Source organism: Aulonocara stuartgranti (genome assembly GCF_965226115.1).
Source record: "Aulonocara stuartgranti genome assembly, chromosome: 10".
In the NCBI taxonomy this organism is placed as follows: Eukaryota; Metazoa; Chordata; class Actinopteri; order Cichliformes; family Cichlidae; genus Aulonocara; species Aulonocara stuartgranti.
This window is the reverse complement of record NC_138946.1, coordinates 19,927,696-19,948,014: the sequence shown is the minus strand read 5'-3', so window position 1 is coordinate 19,948,014 and position 20,319 is coordinate 19,927,696. Positions and strand designations below refer to the sequence as shown.

Here is a 20,319-nt window from a genome sequence, read left to right as displayed (position 1 = left end):
TATCCCTAACATCCTCCTCTGTCACAACAACCTCCTTCACTACATCCAGGAATATTCCCTGAGTCTTCCTCTTTCCCTCCTGCTTGGCAGCTCCATATTCCACATCCTTTGTATTCCACATCCAGTATATCCACCATCCCTCCTCTGCATATGTCCAAACCTGAGCTCAGTCTAAGCCATATTATACCAATGGAATATTAGAGACTTTAAGAAAAATAAACACACTAGAAGGCTCTATTTTGATTTAATTATTCTTAATTTTGAGATTAAAGTCAAAATAGTACTTCAGGTTTTTCCAGAAATTTGGACTTTATTCCCAGAATTATTCATTTTACTATAATGACCTTGTAGCATGTATGCATTCCTTGTCTCTATCTCCTCCTTGACAGGTGGGCCGCATGTGGGTCGCACATACAGAGATTATTAACATCTAATGTTTTTGAACAAAATGTATTTTAAATCACAATTCATTTGATTTTCCTGTTATTACGTTCATTTAGTAATCCTCCTGCGAATGCGATGTTAGTGCTCTATTTGGGTTAAATGCGTCACGTTTCTCATATACACAGACGGCACCCTAGATTCAAATTAGAATAGTATGTCAGTTAGATATATTATTGTTTATTTTGTCTTCTCACAATGAACAATAATAAGAAACAACAGATCCCACTAAAATTTCCTTAATGCATTCCTAATGCTCTTAATAATAGCAATAAATGTCCATCCCAGTCACTTGAAATGGAAATCTGAGCATCTTCCACTCTCCTGTCTTGGCCCCCGCCCGACCCCCTCACCTCCACCGCACCAGCGCTGGGTTTAATTTTCCGAGGGGCATTCATACAAATTTTTCTGAATATTCTAGCTCGACATTTAAACACAATTACTGCCTAAGTACAGTCTCAGAGAGCTGCCAGCAGTTTTTATTTTTAAATCAAGGCTGTTATTCATTTTTAGTCATAACGTCAACACAGTTTGCATACATATATATATATATATATATATATATATATATATATATATATATATATATATATATATATATATATATATATATATATATATGTATATATATATATATATATTCCTATAAATTCAACACTAAAACAGACAGATTTATTAATAAAGCCATTTGTAAGCAAACAATAACAAACATATAATCATTTTTTAATAAACCTCATAACATAAATATTTAAACCCACTAAAAGTATTTCCACTGACTGATTTTAAGTGCACCATCTACATCATTACTATGCAGTTTGCATCTACTAAAACGAAAAGGAGATGTTATTTATGGACAGGTTATTGTCCCAGCACCGCTGCCAATGCTGCAACCTCCGCTCTGTGGGCGGTGTGACTGGTGATGGTGTTTAGACCTACTACTTCTGTGTGTAGTCACACAGTCACACTGTAGGCATGCGGGAAGAGTGTGACGCAATAAAGAGTCATGAAGAAGGGTTGACAAACCCCGATAATGAGTGTGAGCGGTGACACAGGCAGAGCTGGTCATAACTGGATCGGCCTGCCAAGAAATCTGAGATGTGTCAGTCCATAAGCGAGCGCTTGAGTTTGGTGATGAAGTAAAAAATCAAAGCTCTGTGGTGATTAGAAGGTATTCACAAATACATCTGGCACATATTGTATTCCTCTTGGTCCGCGTGGGGGGAAAAAAGTGAACAGTGAGGAAAATACTCGTTTTTTTCTGTCTTATTTTACTGAATGTAGACAGCGTAGGCAATGACTAATCTCCCTACATGTTTCAGGATAGTAGATATGAGAGCTGCTGAGGAGAGGCCATCAGGTTCATCAGTGCAGGAGAAACATTCAGATGAATGTCACAACCAGCAGGCAGAGATGAATTTGTTTTTCAAAGTTGCCGCTATGTCGTTTTATTATGCTGCCGTGCGTGTACCTTCCAGATATCACATGCCTAACCATTAGCTACGTGTACTTTAATGCTTCACAGATTGCACCCAATTTGGTTATGGAGAACGTCTTCACACGGCTGTTGGGAGAAGAGAAGGTCCTCATTCTCACAGTTTGTTATGCTGTACTTTTTGAACATAAATGACACAGGGACTTTGCCGGTTGGCACTAAAGGGCTTTATTTCTTGTGTTTTGGGATACTCTGTAATCCATGTCACAAACAACAAGCATCTGAATTGGTGAAATAGGATTCCACTTCTTGCTTTGTCCTTTGGGTTATATAATAGCCCTGCAGAGGTCACAGTGTCTTTTTGTAGCCATCTGTGCGTTTTCGCTGGTGTTGTTGGTTGTTTACTGAAAACACGCTGTTCCCTCTTTGTGTAAGTGACTGCCTTGATTGACTGTCTTCCCATTTTAAAATTGCTTGTTACACTCATTTCTCGATGGTCAGTTTCGCCATCTGATTTCACTGCTTAATTAGTCACACTGAGGCAGTGTGAAGTGTGATATTGGCTCAAATTGCCTCTCAGCTCTGCTGTTAGTCCTCTGTGCTGTGTGGTGTGTCACCTCAGGCAGTGACTGGTTGCAGAGTGATGTGGCAGATAACAGTGGGCTCGGGGTGACTTACAACTGATACAAAATGAGACAAGGACCGCGGTTTCCTACTGTGCATATTGATGAAGCCAGAATGAAAGCAGAAAATACAACAACAAGACAAAGAAGCCTGCGCAGGCATTCTCTCCCAGTATGCTTTATGTTGAAAATAGGCATTGTCTATCTGGAGCCTTGTACAGTATATGCAAGTAAATATATGTACAAAAGGTTGTTTTTGAATTTCACTAAAATATTAAATCACCAGCAAAATATTCCTCAAAGGCAAATGAGTTTCTCATGTACATTTATTCATGCCGGAGTGCAAAATCGGATTTTTTTTTTAACGACTGTTCTGCAGATCACGAGTGCATGTTTACTAAATTTACCCATTTTAAATAATAAATTTCGCGCTGAGCTTGTAAAGGGTCAAGGCCGCCTCTCTCCCACTCACCATCTCTGCCTTGACTTGATCTCTTTCAGTTTACCTCGGTATAAATACACCAAATTGTTTGCCATCGTGTGGGTGCAGTGTTCCTCCTCCTGTTCCTCCGCTCTGAATTTAAGATGATTATGTCAGACACATTGTGCATTCCTAAATGAGCCAGTTAAATGTCTAAAATATAAGCATTTGCATCTAAATCTAAATGCATTTTCTTTTTTTTCCTTCTTTTTTTTTTGCAATTTCACAAGCGGTTTAACACCTGCTGCCTTCTTGTTGTCTCGTGATAATCTCCTCATAATTTGTTGGTAATTAAAATATTTTTATGATCTACCTGAAATCCTGCAGAATAAATGCACTCAAATGTAAAATCACTAAAGTGCTTTCTGTCTCAGCTCCGGGTTCAGGAATGATTCACCGTGTTGTCGGCTGCTGTGTCCTATTGATTGTCGTGTTTATTGATGACTAATATTCAACCTTTGCACTAAATTCATTCCGCTTTTCCAGCTGTCATCTCACCACGACATCTCTCTCATTTATTAGGTGGTCTACAAGAATAATGAGTTTAGACTCGAGCTGTCACGGCTGGCTGAACAGCGAGACCCCAAGATCAGTATCCATGGTGACCTGATATTCAGCTGCGAGGATGTGGAAGCCCTGGAGCCGGTCACCTTCGACACGCCGTCTGCCTACTTGACATTGCCCAGGTGGAACACAAAGAAAACGGGGTCCATATCTTTCGACTTCCGCACCACAGAGCCCAGCGGCCTTATGCTGTTCAGCCATGGCAGCCTGCAGGGCACGCAGCCTGATAGGAAGCCCCGGGCCGACTTCTTTGCCATCGAGCTGCTCGACGGATTTCTCTTCCTCGTCATGGATATGGGCTCTGGCAGCATCAAGATGAAAGCCAGTAGCAAGAGGCTCAATGATGGCGAGTGGTGCCATGTGGACTTCCAGAGAAAAGGGCGCAATGGTAAGTCAGTGTTGTGTTTTTGTGAAAGCGGGGTACGCCTTCTGTCTGCTTCTGCTGCAGTGTTTCTCTAGTTTTAGCTGTGGAGCAGACTATAAAAGGTTCCAAGCTGTGAAATCGCCATATGTCAGCGTGGATACAGTCACTCTGGCACGCTCCTGTTTTTTATTCACTGCGGTGAAACATGCATGCATATTAGCTTTTAATTACAATTATATTTTTAGTTGCTATAATCTACATGTGACATTTTTAAATTTGTGTTAACCTATTTAACAAGTGGCCAATTACACAGTCGCCCAACTCAAATTAGGAATTGCCTGACTTATTAGTGCGGTACGTATGTGGAAGACGAGATTGCACTTCTTCTATTTTGGCCTCACATTTCTATAAATAAAATCCATTTCTTCTCAAGGGTCCCAAATTCACAGGTCGTCACTTTTACAGATCAAGTTTTAGTTTTTGCTTTTGCCCAAAAGCAAAATAATCTCCCAAGGACACATAGTGCATTTTTATTATATTCACTTTTTTTTTTAAGACAAGCAGCCTGGTGCCCACTTCCTCAATCTCGCAGTTTGTTCTTGCCTTTCATTCAGCACAACCCACGCACACACCTGTCTTCCTTTTCTGCAACAACAAAAAAAACTGTGTAAGTGCAAGTTGACTCACACTTAATGCCTGGCCCACAGGTTTTATTTCAGTGAACAGCCAGAGCATCCCTTTTTCTGCTAATGAAGGCAGTGAGATCCTTGATCTGGATGGGGACATGTATCTTGGAGGTTTGCCAGAGGATCGTCAAAACCTCATGCTGCCCCCTGAGGTATGGACGGCGTCCCTCGGCCTCGGCTACGTGGGCTGTGTGAGGGACCTATTCATTGATGGACAGAGCCGTAACCTCCGGAGGCTGGCAGAAATTCAAAGCGCCACAGGTGTCAGCAGCTTCTGCACCAGGGAGACTCACGTCAGGTGTACCAGAGACACATGTGCCAATGGTGGACACTGCAGAGAGGGCTGGAATCGCCATATTTGTGACTGCAACAGTACTGGGTACCTAGGCCCCAGCTGCGAGAAGGGTAAGAGTATCTAAGAAGGATGGCAGTAGATGGGGAAGATAAATGTGTGTTTTTTTTTTTCTTTTTAAAGGTGCTGCAAAGCTTTTAGCACACTTGGCTAGTATTTTATTTATTAAGTTAGGTGTGTAGTGGCTTAAAAGTCTCTGTAAATATAGAAACAATGTAGCTATAGACAAATTTCATTATCAAAAGGACTTAGTGCTCAAGCTTCCTAAACAATAAGAATTTCATTTGCAGTTGCATTATGATCATACTGCCTAATGCCATCTCTATTCAAATGAGAGGCATGCTCTCAATCCAGAATAACTCTCCAAATATACAAACCAACCTGGTGACAGTGACAGTATTATGGAAAATGATGCTGTTTTTAATGTGAGTCATTCAACAGCAAATTGCGGTATTTACCTACAGTAGAGCGATTCATTAGTGGATTGTCAGTATCACAAGGTTACCAGTGCTATGAGTATTTCATCAGAAATGCAGTGGTTCTTCAGCAGAGTGATTCGGCCTGAATCACTCTGCATTCACCGTGCAGATAACTTCCTCACAGAGAGGCCAAATTACGCAGCTCCATTGGCAGCTAATAGTATGAGGAATGAAAATCCCCCTTCTATTGCGCTGTGTTGGGAATAAATCCTTCAGAAATTTGATTGCGCCTGCAATCTCGCCACTCTCTCTGTTTGCTCCAGGCTTTTTCTGCCATCTGGTGCGGCAGATGAAAACTGCAATCTAAAAGGATATCATGTCGCACCCAAAATAATCTCAGACCAAATTTAGGTTTCGCTCCATAAATGCCTCTTCGTGTTTTTAATTTCACGCTGCGATTCCCTCTGGATGTCTGCTAACACTTTTTTTCTCTCCCGTTTTTGGTCAAATCCAATTCCTAAATCTGCAGAGGCCACCATGGTGAGCTATGATGGCAGCATGTATCTAAAAGTGGTACTGCCGAGGACGCTGCACACAGAGGCCGAGGACGTGTCTCTGCGCTTTATGTCCCAGAGGGCCTATGGACTGCTGATGGCCACCACCTCCCAGCAGTCTGCAGACACCTTGCGCTTGGAGCTGGATGGAGGCAGAGTGAAACTCACTGTGAACCTGGGTAATGCTGCTGCGGCGAATATGAGCACATACTGTAATCCCTCTTGAACTTTTAGGCCGCGTTACTTAGACAGATACCTCTGTGTATTTGTTCTGTCTGAGGCTCTCTCATCCCCATCTGCATACACAGTATATACAGTGGCCTAAAAAAAAAGAAGAGTAAAGCACACACCCCTGGTTGTTTTGCATGCTCCTATAATTTTTTTCAGAGGCCTGCAGTGGTTCTGTCAATTTTAGAAAGAGCAGCTGGGTCTAAGTGAAAATGAATTAATTAAATAACGAATTATCAGTTTAAATTAAAAAGTAGCATAATGTGATGTCATTAGGGGATATCCTTGTCAGCGTTCTTTTTTGCCAGCTCTGCTTTAAACCAGGAAATTTTAAAGAAACATTCCAAATAACGTCAAAAAAGATGCATATTATAACCTGCTAAATATTTGTTTGTCTTCAGATACAGACAAGACTATATAGAGAGAAAAATAGTATGATATGCAAGTGCCATTGTGTTTACACCCAATACGAGCTAAAGCGTCAATATAACGAGACGTCACAGTTATGTCTAAACTTTGCTTTGAAGTAGACGTTAAAATATGTTTCAAGGTTATGTCTTTATCTAATACCTTATACTGCAGAGGCAGAAAGGAAAGAAAGGGAGAAAATGTATATTTTTGTGCTCTAAAGACAATGCACATAAAATGCAGAACAAAATACAAAAAGCTGTGGAAAAACAAGGGATTAGTGACTTTTTAGGCTACTGTATATGTGTATGTATATTCTACCTTATCTTTCTCTCTCTCTCTTTCTCTGCCTCTCTCTCTCGCTCTCTTTCACTCACTCACTCTTTCAGTTCATCCCTTGGTCAGGTCCCACCTGACCGTCTCGGCTCTTTCAGCCCTTCAATGGCTTGTCTGCAGTTCAAGGAGAAGGCAGTCAGAGACCTGATCCGTCATTACGCTGAAATATTACCGCTTAAACTGCTCACATTGTAGATGTGTCCATTGTAGTTCCTTCCCCTCACATTTACTGGCCTTTCCAGTTTAGAGCCGCTTCACTGAACAGAGAGTACCAGCGATGGCCGTACAGACACACGCACTCACGCGCACGCACACATGCAGACACACATCCGCAGCAGAAAGTCACTCTGGTCTCTGGCTGTCTGTATCCACTGCTCTGTGATGGTTGACAGCCTGAGAGCACTCTGCAGCCACATAACTTACACCGACATATTGAACCACAGTTGGTTAAATTGGTTTCATTATTCAGAACATGCAAATGATGTGTGGGTGAGCCCATTTTGAGGCCAAAAATGTGAACATTTCAGCTGGATTGAGAAGATAGTCACTGTTGTAGATATGAGAAAATGTTGGCAAAGCATTACATTTGTGCTGTTGTCACTTTTTTCACGGTGTAACTATCATTGAGGCTGCAGGTTGTGCAAATCGCCACTTTTCCTCTGTGTGTAACTCGGAAAATATATTACCGTCAAGCCTGCAGGACAAACAGCAATTTGAGCTGAAGATGGATCGAGAGTTGGGCTTTTTCAGTAGAGGTGCATTAGCCTACCAGATTTAATAAACGACAATAATTTGTGCATAAAAAAGCACAGTCATGAAGAATATACTTATAATGTATTACATCTACGGACTACTAGTTCATTAACCTCTCATATATTAGATTGCACAGGCTCTTCTTCTTTAAGCTGCTCCCTTTAGGGGTCCCCACTGCCTCCGTCTCACCCCATCCTCTGTCACACAACCTTTGTTGTCTTCCTCTTTTTCCTCCCTCCTGCCAGCTCCATATTTAACAACTTTTGTCCAATCCACTGTCCCTCCTCTGCACACGTCCAAACCATCTCAACCTAGCCTCTCTAACTTTTGCTTCTCGACTTGAACTGTCTCCCTCATATACTCATTTCTAATACTGTCCATCCTGGTCACTCCCGATGAAAATAGCATCTTCAGCTCAGCCACCTCCAGCTCGACCTCCTGTCTTTTATTGTCAGTGCCACCGTCTCCAAACCACACACCATAGCAGGTCTCACTATCGTCTTGCAAACCTTCCCTTTCACTCATGCTGCTATATTCTGTCACAAATCACGCCTGATACTGGTCTCCATCCACTCTCTTTTCTTGACCTGACTTGTTTAGTGTTTCTATGAATAGTTGGCCTCAGACACTCATACACCTTGATATCTTTACTCCTTGCTTCTTCACTATTACCCCTCTCTCACTCACTCACATTTATTCTTTCTTCGTTTATTTGTTCTACTGACTTTCATTACTCTTCTCTCCAGAGCATACCTCCACCTCCCCAGGCTCTTTTCCAACTGCACCCTACTCTCACTACAGATCACGGTGTTATCTGTGAACATCGAAGTTACCAAGTTACCATTACAATCAACAAGGGCCTCAGAGGTGATCCCTGATATAATCCTACCCCCACCTTAAAAACCCATCTGTCACATCAGTTGCACACCTCACCACTGTCCTCATACATGTCCTGCACCACCCTCTGAAATTTCTCTCCCGCTCCTGTTTTCCCCTTGCAGTACCACACCTCCACTCTTGGCACCCTAACATATACTTTCTACCGTATCATATCATATGCTCTATCCTGAAAGATGCAGTGCAATTCCTTCTGACCTTCTCTATGCTTCTTCATCAACACTCTCAAAGCAAAGATCGCCTCTGAAGTACTCTTTCTTGGCATGAAGCTTGATCATCACTTCTCCTCTTAACCTAGCTTCAACAACTATTTCCTGATCATATATCTCAGTGGTGTACAGGTTACTTGTCGCTGACTGCAAATTCAGCCTCAGTGACGTCTGTGACTGTTTATTGTTCAGTAGCCACCTGTTCTCTGTGTCTATTCTCAGAGAAAGGTTTTCATGTTTCTCATGTTAAAATCAGCATAATTATCTCCTCGTGAGACACTCAAATCTAATACGAGTTTCATTTTCCAATTTTGTTATCTGACAATTTTCCTCACAGCAGTGTGAGTTTGCCGAATTACCCCAAAGCAGATGTAGGTGGAGCGATCAGTCGTGTTATCTGAAACAGATAAATCCTGCCGATTCTTAACCTAAGCAGTCGTAGCAGAGCCGGTATGGATGCTAAAAATAACTTCACTGCACCTCTACTTTTATTGTCCATAAAACTCTCATTGATCCCAACTTTGACCGGGTGTCTTGTATTTCCAGCGGTGCCAGACACATGCTGGGAATTTTTTTTTCCCTTTCACTCACCGTTCCTTTTTTCTTCCTCAGAGAGGAAGGTGGCGGTTTAGACTCTTCAGGCTGTCCCCGGATGGTGGGCTCTGAAAAGCACTGAATTGTCTGCAGAATGTACCTTGAAGGATGTGAAATGATCTCCTCTTGTGCTGTTCTCTCTTTTTTTTTTCTTTTAATCTCACCATCTCACTCTCTCTCTCACCAGATTGTATCAGGATAGGCTGTAATCTCAGTAAGTGTCTCCTATGATTATGATTTTATTTACTGTACCATGATTTAGGAACATGCTCTGTGCCTCTGCTCCCACATGAAAGAGAATATAATTCATTTATTCTGCCACACAATTGTCTTTGTTTACTATTGCTGTTATCTTCCTCACAAGCATCAGTATAAAGATAAGAACATGAGTGAGACTTCACTGTGGCACGCAGCTGTACAGTTGAATATAATTGGGATCCTGTTGTCATGAAATCTACCAATTCAAATTAGACACATTTTCAGTGTAATGATGCTGTAATCATATGTAGCTATTTTTGACATACAATAGTCTGCTGTTGGGCTGCCAATGAGTCTGCCATTCATCTGCCTCTGACTAATTTGCTCACATAGCTGATAATTGGGTGCAGTTAAAATATAACCCGTAATTGTCTTTAGTGGGAAAATCAGTGTCTCAATTTCATTTTAGGGAAAAAAAACAACTGCTTTATTAGGAGTAATCAGACTGCAGTGACAGAGCTGAGATAAACTTAAAGGTTAGAATGAAATCAGATCAATAGCAGAGCTTCAGAAAATCAATGACTTGTTTTGGCTAAAATGTGTAAAAATAGATACAGATTGGTGCAGACAATTCGCAGCTCTGGACACCTTTTTATTAGAGTAACTGTCACGAAACATGTTCCATGTTTAAATATCTTTTCAATACCCCTTCTCCTTTTACTCTGATTACCAATGCCTCATTAACAGATTAACAGATTGCTCTTTTCATCAATAAACGTTTTGATTGCACATCGTTGACTGTTTGCCATAAAGTACAGGGCAATAAATGAAATAAATGTTGAAAATGAACTGAAAACATAAGCTAAAAAATGGCAATAAAGATGAGAATCTATCCAAAAAGAAGAAAAAAAACATTTTCATGAAGCTACAGGGTCTTTTAATAATTCAGCTGACCCAAAGGAAAATGAATACTGAAAGTAAGATTTTCCCCTGGATTAACGGAATAGATTTGCTGGTTTTTTCTGCTCTTGTGAAGTGGAGTGGGAGTTCAGGTCGCACCGCAGTGATGCTGGAATTTATGATGCAGATTGTTGCTCTCGCCCGATAGACAGGCAATTTAAGTTTGGGTTCAGACTACAGCGGTGTGAGAAACAGATAAACGCTATTGCCGGTGGAGAGGTGAGCGGCTCTCTGATTTAGATCATCGTATACAGAGGAGGCTTATGAATGCTTATAAAAGTTATCACTATAATTGAGTGCGGACTGAAAGCTTGTTCCCACCCCTCATGTATGAATAATTCTTTGATACTTCAGAATAAAAACCTCTCGGTGTTCGTGTTAGAAAACGATTCGCAGAAAAGCCGCCCTATTGCCAATTATTATGCATTTAAAATCACGAGAGGTAGATACTCTGATAAAGACAACTCTTTGTGTACTCTCAAATATATTTGACAGTGAATCCCAGGTAAGTAAAGAATCGATAACCCGCAGTCAGTTAGGTGCAGGTTTTAACAGCTTTTACAATACAGTTGTACACAGATTTACTGCACATGTATGAAATTATTGAACTGCTCGTTATATTGAATCAATTATATTGTTTTTCTCTGTGCGAGGTGAGTAAAATGTGTGCATTAATGTGTGTTTGTGTGTCTGGTTTTATGTGTGTGGATGGTTGAATGGAAACTAGGTGCCTGTGTGCTATCTCACCTGCATAAAAGCGGTTTATAATCCACTTTAAATGATTTGTTGCACTCAGTGGAAAATATACAGATGAAACCTTATGCAAAGAAAGCTTAGCAGAGAAAAATGCATTGAGCATTGCCTGCCTATCTATTATCTTCATCAGATATCTGCCCTGGAAATTCTCCTTCTCTACCAGCAGATGGCATTATAACATTGTGCATTGTCCACTTTATTTGTGTCTTCTGTATTCATTAAACTGCTTGTATCCTGCATCAGTTGCCTCTAAAATAGCTTAACTGGGCACATGTGGCAATGAATGGCTTCCTAATGGTTATTCAATATTACAAGATGTACACAGAGTTTTAAACTGCAGAACTACCTGCTTAAATTATTAAGACACTAATCACCAAAAACAGCGCTACCGTACAGTTTGGGTTATGTACTTTTTTAAATACATTTGTTTTCCCCGCTTTGATGGACTACCTTCTAACTTGACTGCAGGCAAATTATTTCTCAGGCAAATCGGAATTGCCTGAGAAATCGGAATTTCTCAGGCAAGGTGTCTTTCAAATGTAGCTTACTTCCAAAGGAATCTGGGAGGAAAGCCCATCTGCAACAGCTGCTTGGAAACTGTACACAACTGGATACACAGTGGGAGGGTAATCGCTGTAAGAACAAATGTTGCTGCAGTGTTCTTGATTAATTATATGGAGTCTGGGAAAGCGTGGTGCGCACACTTTTGAAATGAGGCATTTGTTCGACAAATTTGCTTTTTATTAAGACGCAAATCCTGCAGCCATAGTCTCAGCTCACTCATGAGTCTGACCTGTATAACTCCACCGAGCCTTTGAAGTTATTATTGAAAGCATCACTCAAATACAGCTGGGGATCAGAATGGACAATATGGACCTTTCTTTCAAGCTTTTGAAAGGCAGACCGATTTCAAAGGGTTTACAATCAGATGTCTGTGGTGAATACACTTTTCTATTCCACCATTTTGATCCACTCTGCAGTGTTACAGATAACTCTTTCTATCATAAAATATACATTTAAAATGCTGCTTCTTTATTTAAAAGTATTGAGAGACAACATTCATTATTTATTGTTATATACATTACTTACCCTGCTGCAACTATTTAAACTATTCGCTGCAGTGAACCGGTAAGCTTCTTTCTGACTCCACACCCATGGATCATTCATTCATCGTTCATTTTTAAACTGTATCCATAATCAAGCTATATGAGCTAACATCCCACCTCACTGCTATAGCAACCACACTATTGGATTTAAATAAGGGGCCAGGACCACTGATGCCATTGCCCTTATTCTGTGGATGCTTTATAAAAGATGGGTTAAAAGTAGGATCATCTTAAAGTTGTTTCAGACAGTATGAACTAAGATGCTGTACCAACACCCAGTATCAGAAGAACCAGGATTAATTTTGAACTGTGAGGTGTGCAAAAGTACTTTACGCTGAGTTGTAAATTAGCACAATAGGTCACTTTTAAAGCTGCATTCTTTAAAATGGCCAGCAGGGGGGGGACTCCTCCAGTTGCTTAAAAATAAGTTGGGAGAGGGACGGGGGGCGAGGCCTTTGCTCTCTGCCCTCTTTACATTTTTCAGATGGCCTCGATTGTTAGCGACAGGTCTTGAGATCTCGTGTTGAACATAACGCTCAGTTCAGTAAGCAGTCCTCCCCATTACAGTCATAAAAGGTGACAGAGCAGGGTAAGCTCCAGGGCAGGCCTCCCTTTTTGATCGATAACTCGCTACAGCATGGGCTTGCATGCTGTTATTTATTGTGTCACCCTCAGCTGATTAAAACCTCTGGAATAAAGTTGTATTGTATTGTATTGTAACTGGGTAGTTGTGTTGTCGAAATACATCCCAGTGGAAACAACAGACAAAGAGAAATTGTTCTTGCTAGAAAAATAGTCATTACTGGTTGTACCTGTACTGTTTTACATACTTAATGAACGTGTGCATAGCCCCTTTAATTGCATTTAACACTGTTTGTGAAGGATGCCCAGACTTTAGTTCACCCCTAAGCGATTTCTCGGAACTAACACGATGTTGTGCAAATGTGCACAACAGCAACAGATGTAGGGCAACTGCAACAACAAGAAGAGTGGCCTGAGTGTAATTTTAAAATGATGATATGATTGAAAGCATGTTCAGTATTGCACTTGTAGTATCACCACTTTGGGTCTTGATCTATCCAATTGTAATAATGATATAAACTGAATTTTATGTGTAAAATATTGAGAAATTCTTGTTTTGTGCTTGCAAGAAATTTGACTTTGTTGTTCTATTTTGATATTATTGTGTTTGGCTTCATATGCTGACATTAGATAGCAGGTGAGGTCCCCATGCAGAAACACAGATAAGCCGAATAGTCCGTACTGTCTTGCATTCCGCTGTTGCCTCTTTCATTACAGCAAATCTCGTCTGTACCTCTGCTATCATGATAGTCACTTACAAGATAAACATTTCTCGGGTTTTTTGTGTTGGACGTGAATCCAGCAAGTTGTGTGTTTTTCATTATCTAAGCGAAGCCATCAAATATACAGCGAGCGGGATTTGATGAGATTGATCTTTCTGGTGTGCGTAGTCAATATTCAGCAGGGTGACGGTGAAATGATGCAGTGTGCTGTGAAGACACTTGATATGCAGCTCTGGACAAAGTCTCCAGTCACCATTTTATTTCCCTGAGGATGAAACAGTGAAGTGTTCGGAAACCAGTTGATGTTTTCCATTTATTGTCCTCTGTACGTCCCCTGTAATTCTCCTGCACCCTGAGCTCAATTAGACAGACAAACCCCTAAAGGCGCAGTCAGCTTAGGCATGGCCAATTAGTTTCCCAAGCGATGTCAGAACTCCTTTGAACTGCCGTGTCGGCCTGTTGCATAGGCACTGATTTGGGATGACGGTGCTGCAGTGGCAAGCTTCTGCACTGTGACCTATTTTGAAACCACTGAAAAAGGCTCAGGATAGTGCAGAAATTCAGGAACTTAAAGCTCCGTGTTTGAGACAGGGCTCCAGATACTGCATGGCCTCAACATGTTTCCACCAACAGACATCACCCAAATGACCCTACACAGAGAACGCGCAGCTGTGTCATGCAGTACATTTTAAACATTCGGATTTGAATGGGCTCTTTTGTAGCTGTTTCTTTGTCTCATTTCCCATATTATTGCGTATTGAATAAATGCAAATTATTGCTTGCTGGTTTGTGGCTTTGTGTGTGAGTGATAAGTAAATGAATGCATGAACCCTGAGAGTGCTTCAAATATTGAGTGCTTTGTGTCGAAGGCTTGTACACTGAGCTCATGTGGTATGATTGTCACTTGACGCTTTCTTCCTCTTAGGCAAGGGACCAGAGATACTCCTTGTAGGCGAGAAGCTGAATGACAACGAGTGGCACACAGTGAAAGTGGTACGGCGTGGGAAGAACTTGCAGCTCTCTGTAGACAACGTGACTGTGGAAGGTATAGTAGGGAGAAAGTGGCTATAGTAGAAAAAAGGCACAGATACTGAAATGTTTTTCAGTTGAAAAAGAATGCTTTGTTACTTAGGCCACATGACCGGCGCCCACACCCGCCTGGAGTTCAACAACATCGAGACGGGGATCATGAGCGAGCGCCGTTTCATCTCTGTGGTGCCTTCCAACTTCATCGGACATTTGCAAGCCCTCTCCTTCAATGGGATGCTCTATTTGGACCAGTGCAAGAATGGAGACATCTCCTACTGCGAGCTGAATGCTCGGTTTGGCATGAGGCACATTGTTGCCAATCCTGTAACTTTCCTAACGCAGGCCAGCTACTTGGCTTTTTCCACTCTACAGGCCTACGCCTCCATGCACCTCTTCTTTCAGTTCAAGACCACTAGCCCCGACGGGCTGATCCTTTACAACTCAGGAGATGGAAGTGACTTCATTGTGGTGGAGCTAGTCAAAGGGTAAGTACTAGCGTCTAATATACATGTGTGATGAAGAAATCTGAAAAAGGGGTTTATTTTTTCATTCACTGTATTCCAACCAAACAGTATTTGTCTTGGAAAAATAAAGCACGAACGGGAGCTTTTCTTATTTCCTGGCCTCGAAATTACCTAATCATAATTCATATCTTGAATCCATCACCCCGCAGCACTGCAGAGAGATACCAAATGGCTTTAAAATCATTTGTTCATTATAAATAATTCTGTTAAAGGGAGTCGAGCACAGAGAGGCAGCGCAAGTTCAAAAAAGTCACACTCGTTCCCGTACTCAAGCACATTTTGGCACTTTGACACCATCTCAAATACGTTTCAAATGTTTTATTCATCGTAAATAATTTTTGTTGCAGAGAGAATCGCAGAGAAAGGTCGTTAAAACAGAGCAAGCAAAGCAACAATTGTATCTTCCCACTGTCAGACCTTGCACAGACTTTCTTCCCAGTAAGCAATTAGTCAGCGGGAAGCCTTGTTCAGCTCTGGAGCCTGCAGCAGAGGCTCAGGCAGACAACACAGACAAAAAAAATGGTTTCCAACACTTCTGTCATAGTTTTCCGGCTGCTCGGTGTTATGTGTGAAGTGTAGCAGCTTATTCATGGATGTTGCTTTACTTTGATTTAAGCAAGATGTCGTTTTTGACAGTGTGTCCTTTAAATGATAAAATTTAATGTCAACATATTGGTGTGCCTAAAGCATTACCTTCTGTGTTTACATAAATTCACTGTTATTTGTTTGAACATAAACAAAATACTTGAATATGTTCGAGTAGTTTGAGGCCCGACAGAAATAGAACCACAAAACAGATTGGCAGACAGAAGTGTGCACAGCTGCATCGCCACGCATGACACTGGAGTAATTTGAACCACGCTTTAATCGTATAAAAGTCACGCACACGGGCGGTTTTTACTTATCCGCTTGCTACGTAAAGGTGGTATTGCTGAGTTGCTGGTGGCATGTGGCATGTGAAGAAATAATTATAGATAGGAAATGGCGTTTGTAAACATTTGTGTTGTCGTGCAGGTACATCCATTATGTTTTTGACTTGGGAAATGGGCCGTCACTAATGAAGGGAAACTCTGACAAGCCACTAAATGACAACCAGTGGCACAATGTGATGATTTCCCGTGACAGCAACAATGTGCACATCCTCAAGATTGATTCCCGCACTGTCACCCAGCACTCCAATGGAGCCCGCAACCTGGATTTGAAAGGTATTACTAAAGATATAGTTGGTACTTGTGGCAGAAACGAATGCTTAATAGTCAATTTTGTTGACATTTGCTCTGAAGAAAACACTATATTGCAAAATTTAAAGTGTGTACATGTGTAAAACGTGCTGTTTTTCGGAGTGGTTCAGTGCATGCACTAGCAAGCACTTGGATACGGAAAATGTTTTTTCTGGCCAAATTTCCTCCTGATCAATTCCTCTATCTTAAAGGGGAGCTGTACATTGGAGGTGTTGGGAAGAGCATGTACAGCAGCTTGCCCAGGCTAATAGCATCCCGGGAAGGATACAAGGGCTGCCTGGCATCTGTGGACTTGAATGGAAGACTCCCTGACCTCCTAGCAGATGCCCTACACAAAGTGGGGGAGGTGGAGCACGGCTGTGGAGGTGAGGACATGTGAAACACCTGTGAATCATTCGGTGTTCTGATTTCATTGTACTTCACAGGTGGTACTCCTGAAAAGAGGGGAGCAGGTAGCTGAAAATTAATCACACCTCATTTGTTAGGGCCTGAAACATCTTTGTTGTTCTGTGTATTATTATTTCCTTTCAACCTAATCTAACGTGCAATACTGTCATGCAGCAGTAAAGACATTCAGCTGCTTTTATGGACCTCTAACAAGAAAACACTCAGCAGAGTGGACAGTTCTGCCAAGGCTAAATAGTCACAAAAAATCTCAAATAAGGTAGCCATTACTTAACAAAGGCCGACCTGGATGTGACAGAATAGATGTATGCTGTATATGTACTTGAACTGGTGGTGACGCTTGGAGAAGGTCAGACATTTTTCTCTGTCAGTTTTGCACCATTTATTAGTTACCGGTGAGGAGCTTCAGTTGGTGTAAAATGATTGTGGCCCAGTTGTGAATTAGTTATTATTATTAATCTTCCTCTGATTGGGGGGGGGGGGGGACCAGAAAACTCAAAAGTGTCATGTGAACTTGATTCAATACATCTTTGAGTTTTCTCAATTTTTTTGTTATTGACTTTGCTGCTGTGTTAATTTTAGCGGAACATTTTCATTCAGTTTTAGTCTTAATTTTTGAATTTTTGTTTGTATTATTGTGGACTAAATCTAAAGTCGATTAAGTTTCAGTTAAAGTTTGCTGTTGTGAGAGTTGTTCCACACTTATAATATCCACAAATGGATATTATTTACCTGGATCGTTTCCCAACTTCTCCCACATCACACATTGTCTTAAAGGGGAGCATTGGATCTCGATTGGATCTCACCTCCCCTGGAAATTTTCATCTCGTTTTTGTTCGTGGGTGAAAGTATCAATCAATTCTGATCCTGAAAAATCACTTGTCACGGTCCTGGGTCACTTGAACAGTGTTTGTGAGATCTTAGACTTTTCAAGTTTTATTTTCTATTTGATATTGGTTTCTTTTTTGTTTATTTTACAATGTTTTTGGCTTTTCCCTAGTCACTGATTTTCTTTAGAGTTTCGTTTTCCCTTAGTGTTTCATCCTCTTGTGTCAGTCCAGTCAGTTGCTTTTAGTTTTTCATCCCTTGTCTCATCCTCTGTGGTTTAGTTCAGCTGTGTCTTGTTTTCCCCAGCTGTTTCCATTTCCCTGATTGCCCTTCTGTGCGTAGCTATATAATAACGTCTTCGTCAGAGCATCTGTTCCCTTTGCCGAAGTGTCTCTTAGCCCCTGTGTGTTTTCTAGTAGCTTATAGTTTTCTGTTTTCCCCTTTTTGATTTTGCAAACAGCCAAAAAACCGGTTGCTTTCAGTTCAGTACGGTTCACTTTCACACATCGGCCTTTGGGTCCTCCTCCACACAGTCTATAGCATCCACTGGTCCATGACAGCAATGTTATTCATGCTGCAATAGCTCTATTTAAGAAACACTGAGTAAAGTGAAGAGGATGAAGCTGATAGTTATCCACAACATTGTTTATTTTGTGAAGCATCGGATGGGTTTGAACAGGTAAAGTACATTCTGTCTGGCCTCAAGTACGACAGGCCTAAGTTAAACATGCATGTGTTTTTCAATGAATTGTTGAATCTAGTTCAGCTCCTAGTGATCTTCAACTGCTCTGATCTTTAGCATTAAGGTTCTCTCAGCCTTTGACATAAAGATTCAGAAACATTTTCTGTTGTCAGTCCACATGGAGTGCGTGTACTATTGGCTTGTAACGATTCGAAAACTAAAACGCTGGTAAAAGCTGTACTCTCTGCAGATTGTTCACATAAAAAGCCAACTGTGAAAATGCTTGCAATCGTGATTAAGCCATTAGGCCTGCGGTCAAAAGATGGTTTCCTTGTTTTGTTATACCTTCCCTCTACAGTTGGTGAATTGTTATACTCTTAATATCCATATCCAGGGTTTGAACCATTTAAGTACATTTTCAGTGTTACCATTGTGTGTTAAAACTTCAGTTTTAAGTGAACTCTTATACATCTGCTCAGGTTTTACTAACAATTCATTTGGATGGACAGGACTCAGACAACTACCAAGCACGTGCACGTGCTTGATGCCGTTATCTACGCAGATGTGGGCAATTCGTTTTCCCGAATGGCCACATAAGAAAGTCGGATTGTTGTGAGCGCACCAATAAGCTAATAAAGAGAGAAACTCAATACAGAGCAGAATTCAGTTTGTCTTAGTGGTGCAGCCATCCACAACAGTCCTAGTTTCCCATGTGGATTGCCCTGTGGGAAAATTAATTGCCCATCCTGGATCTAGAGGGTGTCCTCAAGGGAAAATTAGTCTTCTGTATCTGCAACACAGTAATCCATATCGTACAGCTTTTGTACAGCAACTAGGGTGAAGCTTGTTGGACTTACAGAGTCAGATACATTTGAAAACTTTAACAGATCGGCAGCTGATAGCTATTGTGTGTTATGAACATGATTTTTATGAGTAAGAGTAATTATATTGGACTGACTTTGGTGTTAAAAATGTGGTTTGGTGGTGCAGAAGAATTAAGGCGGTCTCGGCGGTGCAAACACACAGATAAAGTTGATACGCAACATAACCTTTAATTCTTTGTGTTGTTAACTAGATTGTGTGCTTAAGTTAACTAAAATTAAGCACACTGGATCAGATAAAAAAATATGGATGTTTTATCTAAAATTTCCTTGACTTTAGTCAAAAGTTTACAGTTACATTCACACAGGCTGCCTTGGTGCTCAGTGTTAAGTGGTAACGGTCCTACGCTGACCTACATGTGTAAAAGAGCAATCGGAAAGACATCACAGTCAGCGTGCTGTTGTATACAAGCAAAAAAGATACCCAGTCATGAGCAGATGGCAACAAGGACAAGGATGAGAAGAAAAACGGGCAACGTTTTACTGACAGTATGGCTTTTTTGTAGAGCTATGGCTGCTGCTGTGCAGAAGTGCCCCAAATCAAACTGGCTTACCACAGCTTGTTACTTTTGCTGTATGTTATTTATTCCGGTAGGCTAGAATTGAAGATGTGTGAATAAAATAAGTGGGGGCAGAAAAACAGCTGGTAAATCTGCTGTAAATACCCTGCAGGTCCCAGCACCACCTGCACAGAGGACTCCTGCCACCACCAGGGAGTGTGCCTGCAGCTGTGGGAGGGCTTCTCATGTGACTGCACCATGACCACCTACGGGGGGCCTTTCTGCAGTGACCGTAAGTGCAGCTGTATTATACCTCACAGGGAAAAGTCTGATTGAGATGTTACTGATCAGATCGTAGAGTCAAATAATTGGCCAAAGAAAATGATTTGTTTTCAAAAGAATAGCCAACGGCATTTTTTCATGGAGTCACTGGATTTTAGAGCTTTAAAAAGATTACAGGAAGAAAGAAAAGATGTGCAAAATTCATTAATGAGGCTGTTAATTGTGGGATTGCCCTTAATAAAATGAAACCAGCTGCTCTGTAAGGTAGTAGCGGAAACTAAG

General features: G+C 41.1%; 1 protein-coding gene across 10 annotated transcripts in view; it reads left to right on the top strand.

Moving 5' to 3' along the window:
• LOC309716083 (neurexin-2-like) overlaps positions 1–20,319 on the top strand; it is a 130,503-nt gene that overhangs the window by 45,213 nt on the left and 64,971 nt on the right. For 7 of the 10 annotated variants that reach the window (XM_082549681.1, XM_082549679.1, XM_082549675.1 and 4 more), the window contains 9 exons: positions 3,500–3,929; positions 4,613–4,996; positions 5,892–6,095; positions 9,529–9,555; positions 14,591–14,710; positions 14,798–15,179; positions 16,233–16,423; positions 16,651–16,824; positions 19,928–20,047. In XM_082549681.1, coding sequence (XP_082405807.1) covers positions 3,500–3,929; positions 4,613–4,996; positions 5,892–6,095; positions 9,529–9,555; positions 14,591–14,710; positions 14,798–15,179; positions 16,233–16,423; positions 16,651–16,824; positions 19,928–20,047 — 2,032 coding nt within the window. The remainder of the gene's footprint in view (positions 1–3,499; positions 3,930–4,612; positions 4,997–5,891; positions 6,096–9,528; positions 9,556–14,590; positions 14,711–14,797; positions 15,180–16,232; positions 16,424–16,650; positions 16,825–19,927; positions 20,048–20,319) is intronic. The other 3 variants (XM_082549671.1, XM_082549680.1, XM_082549676.1) reach the window with 1 other exon arrangement.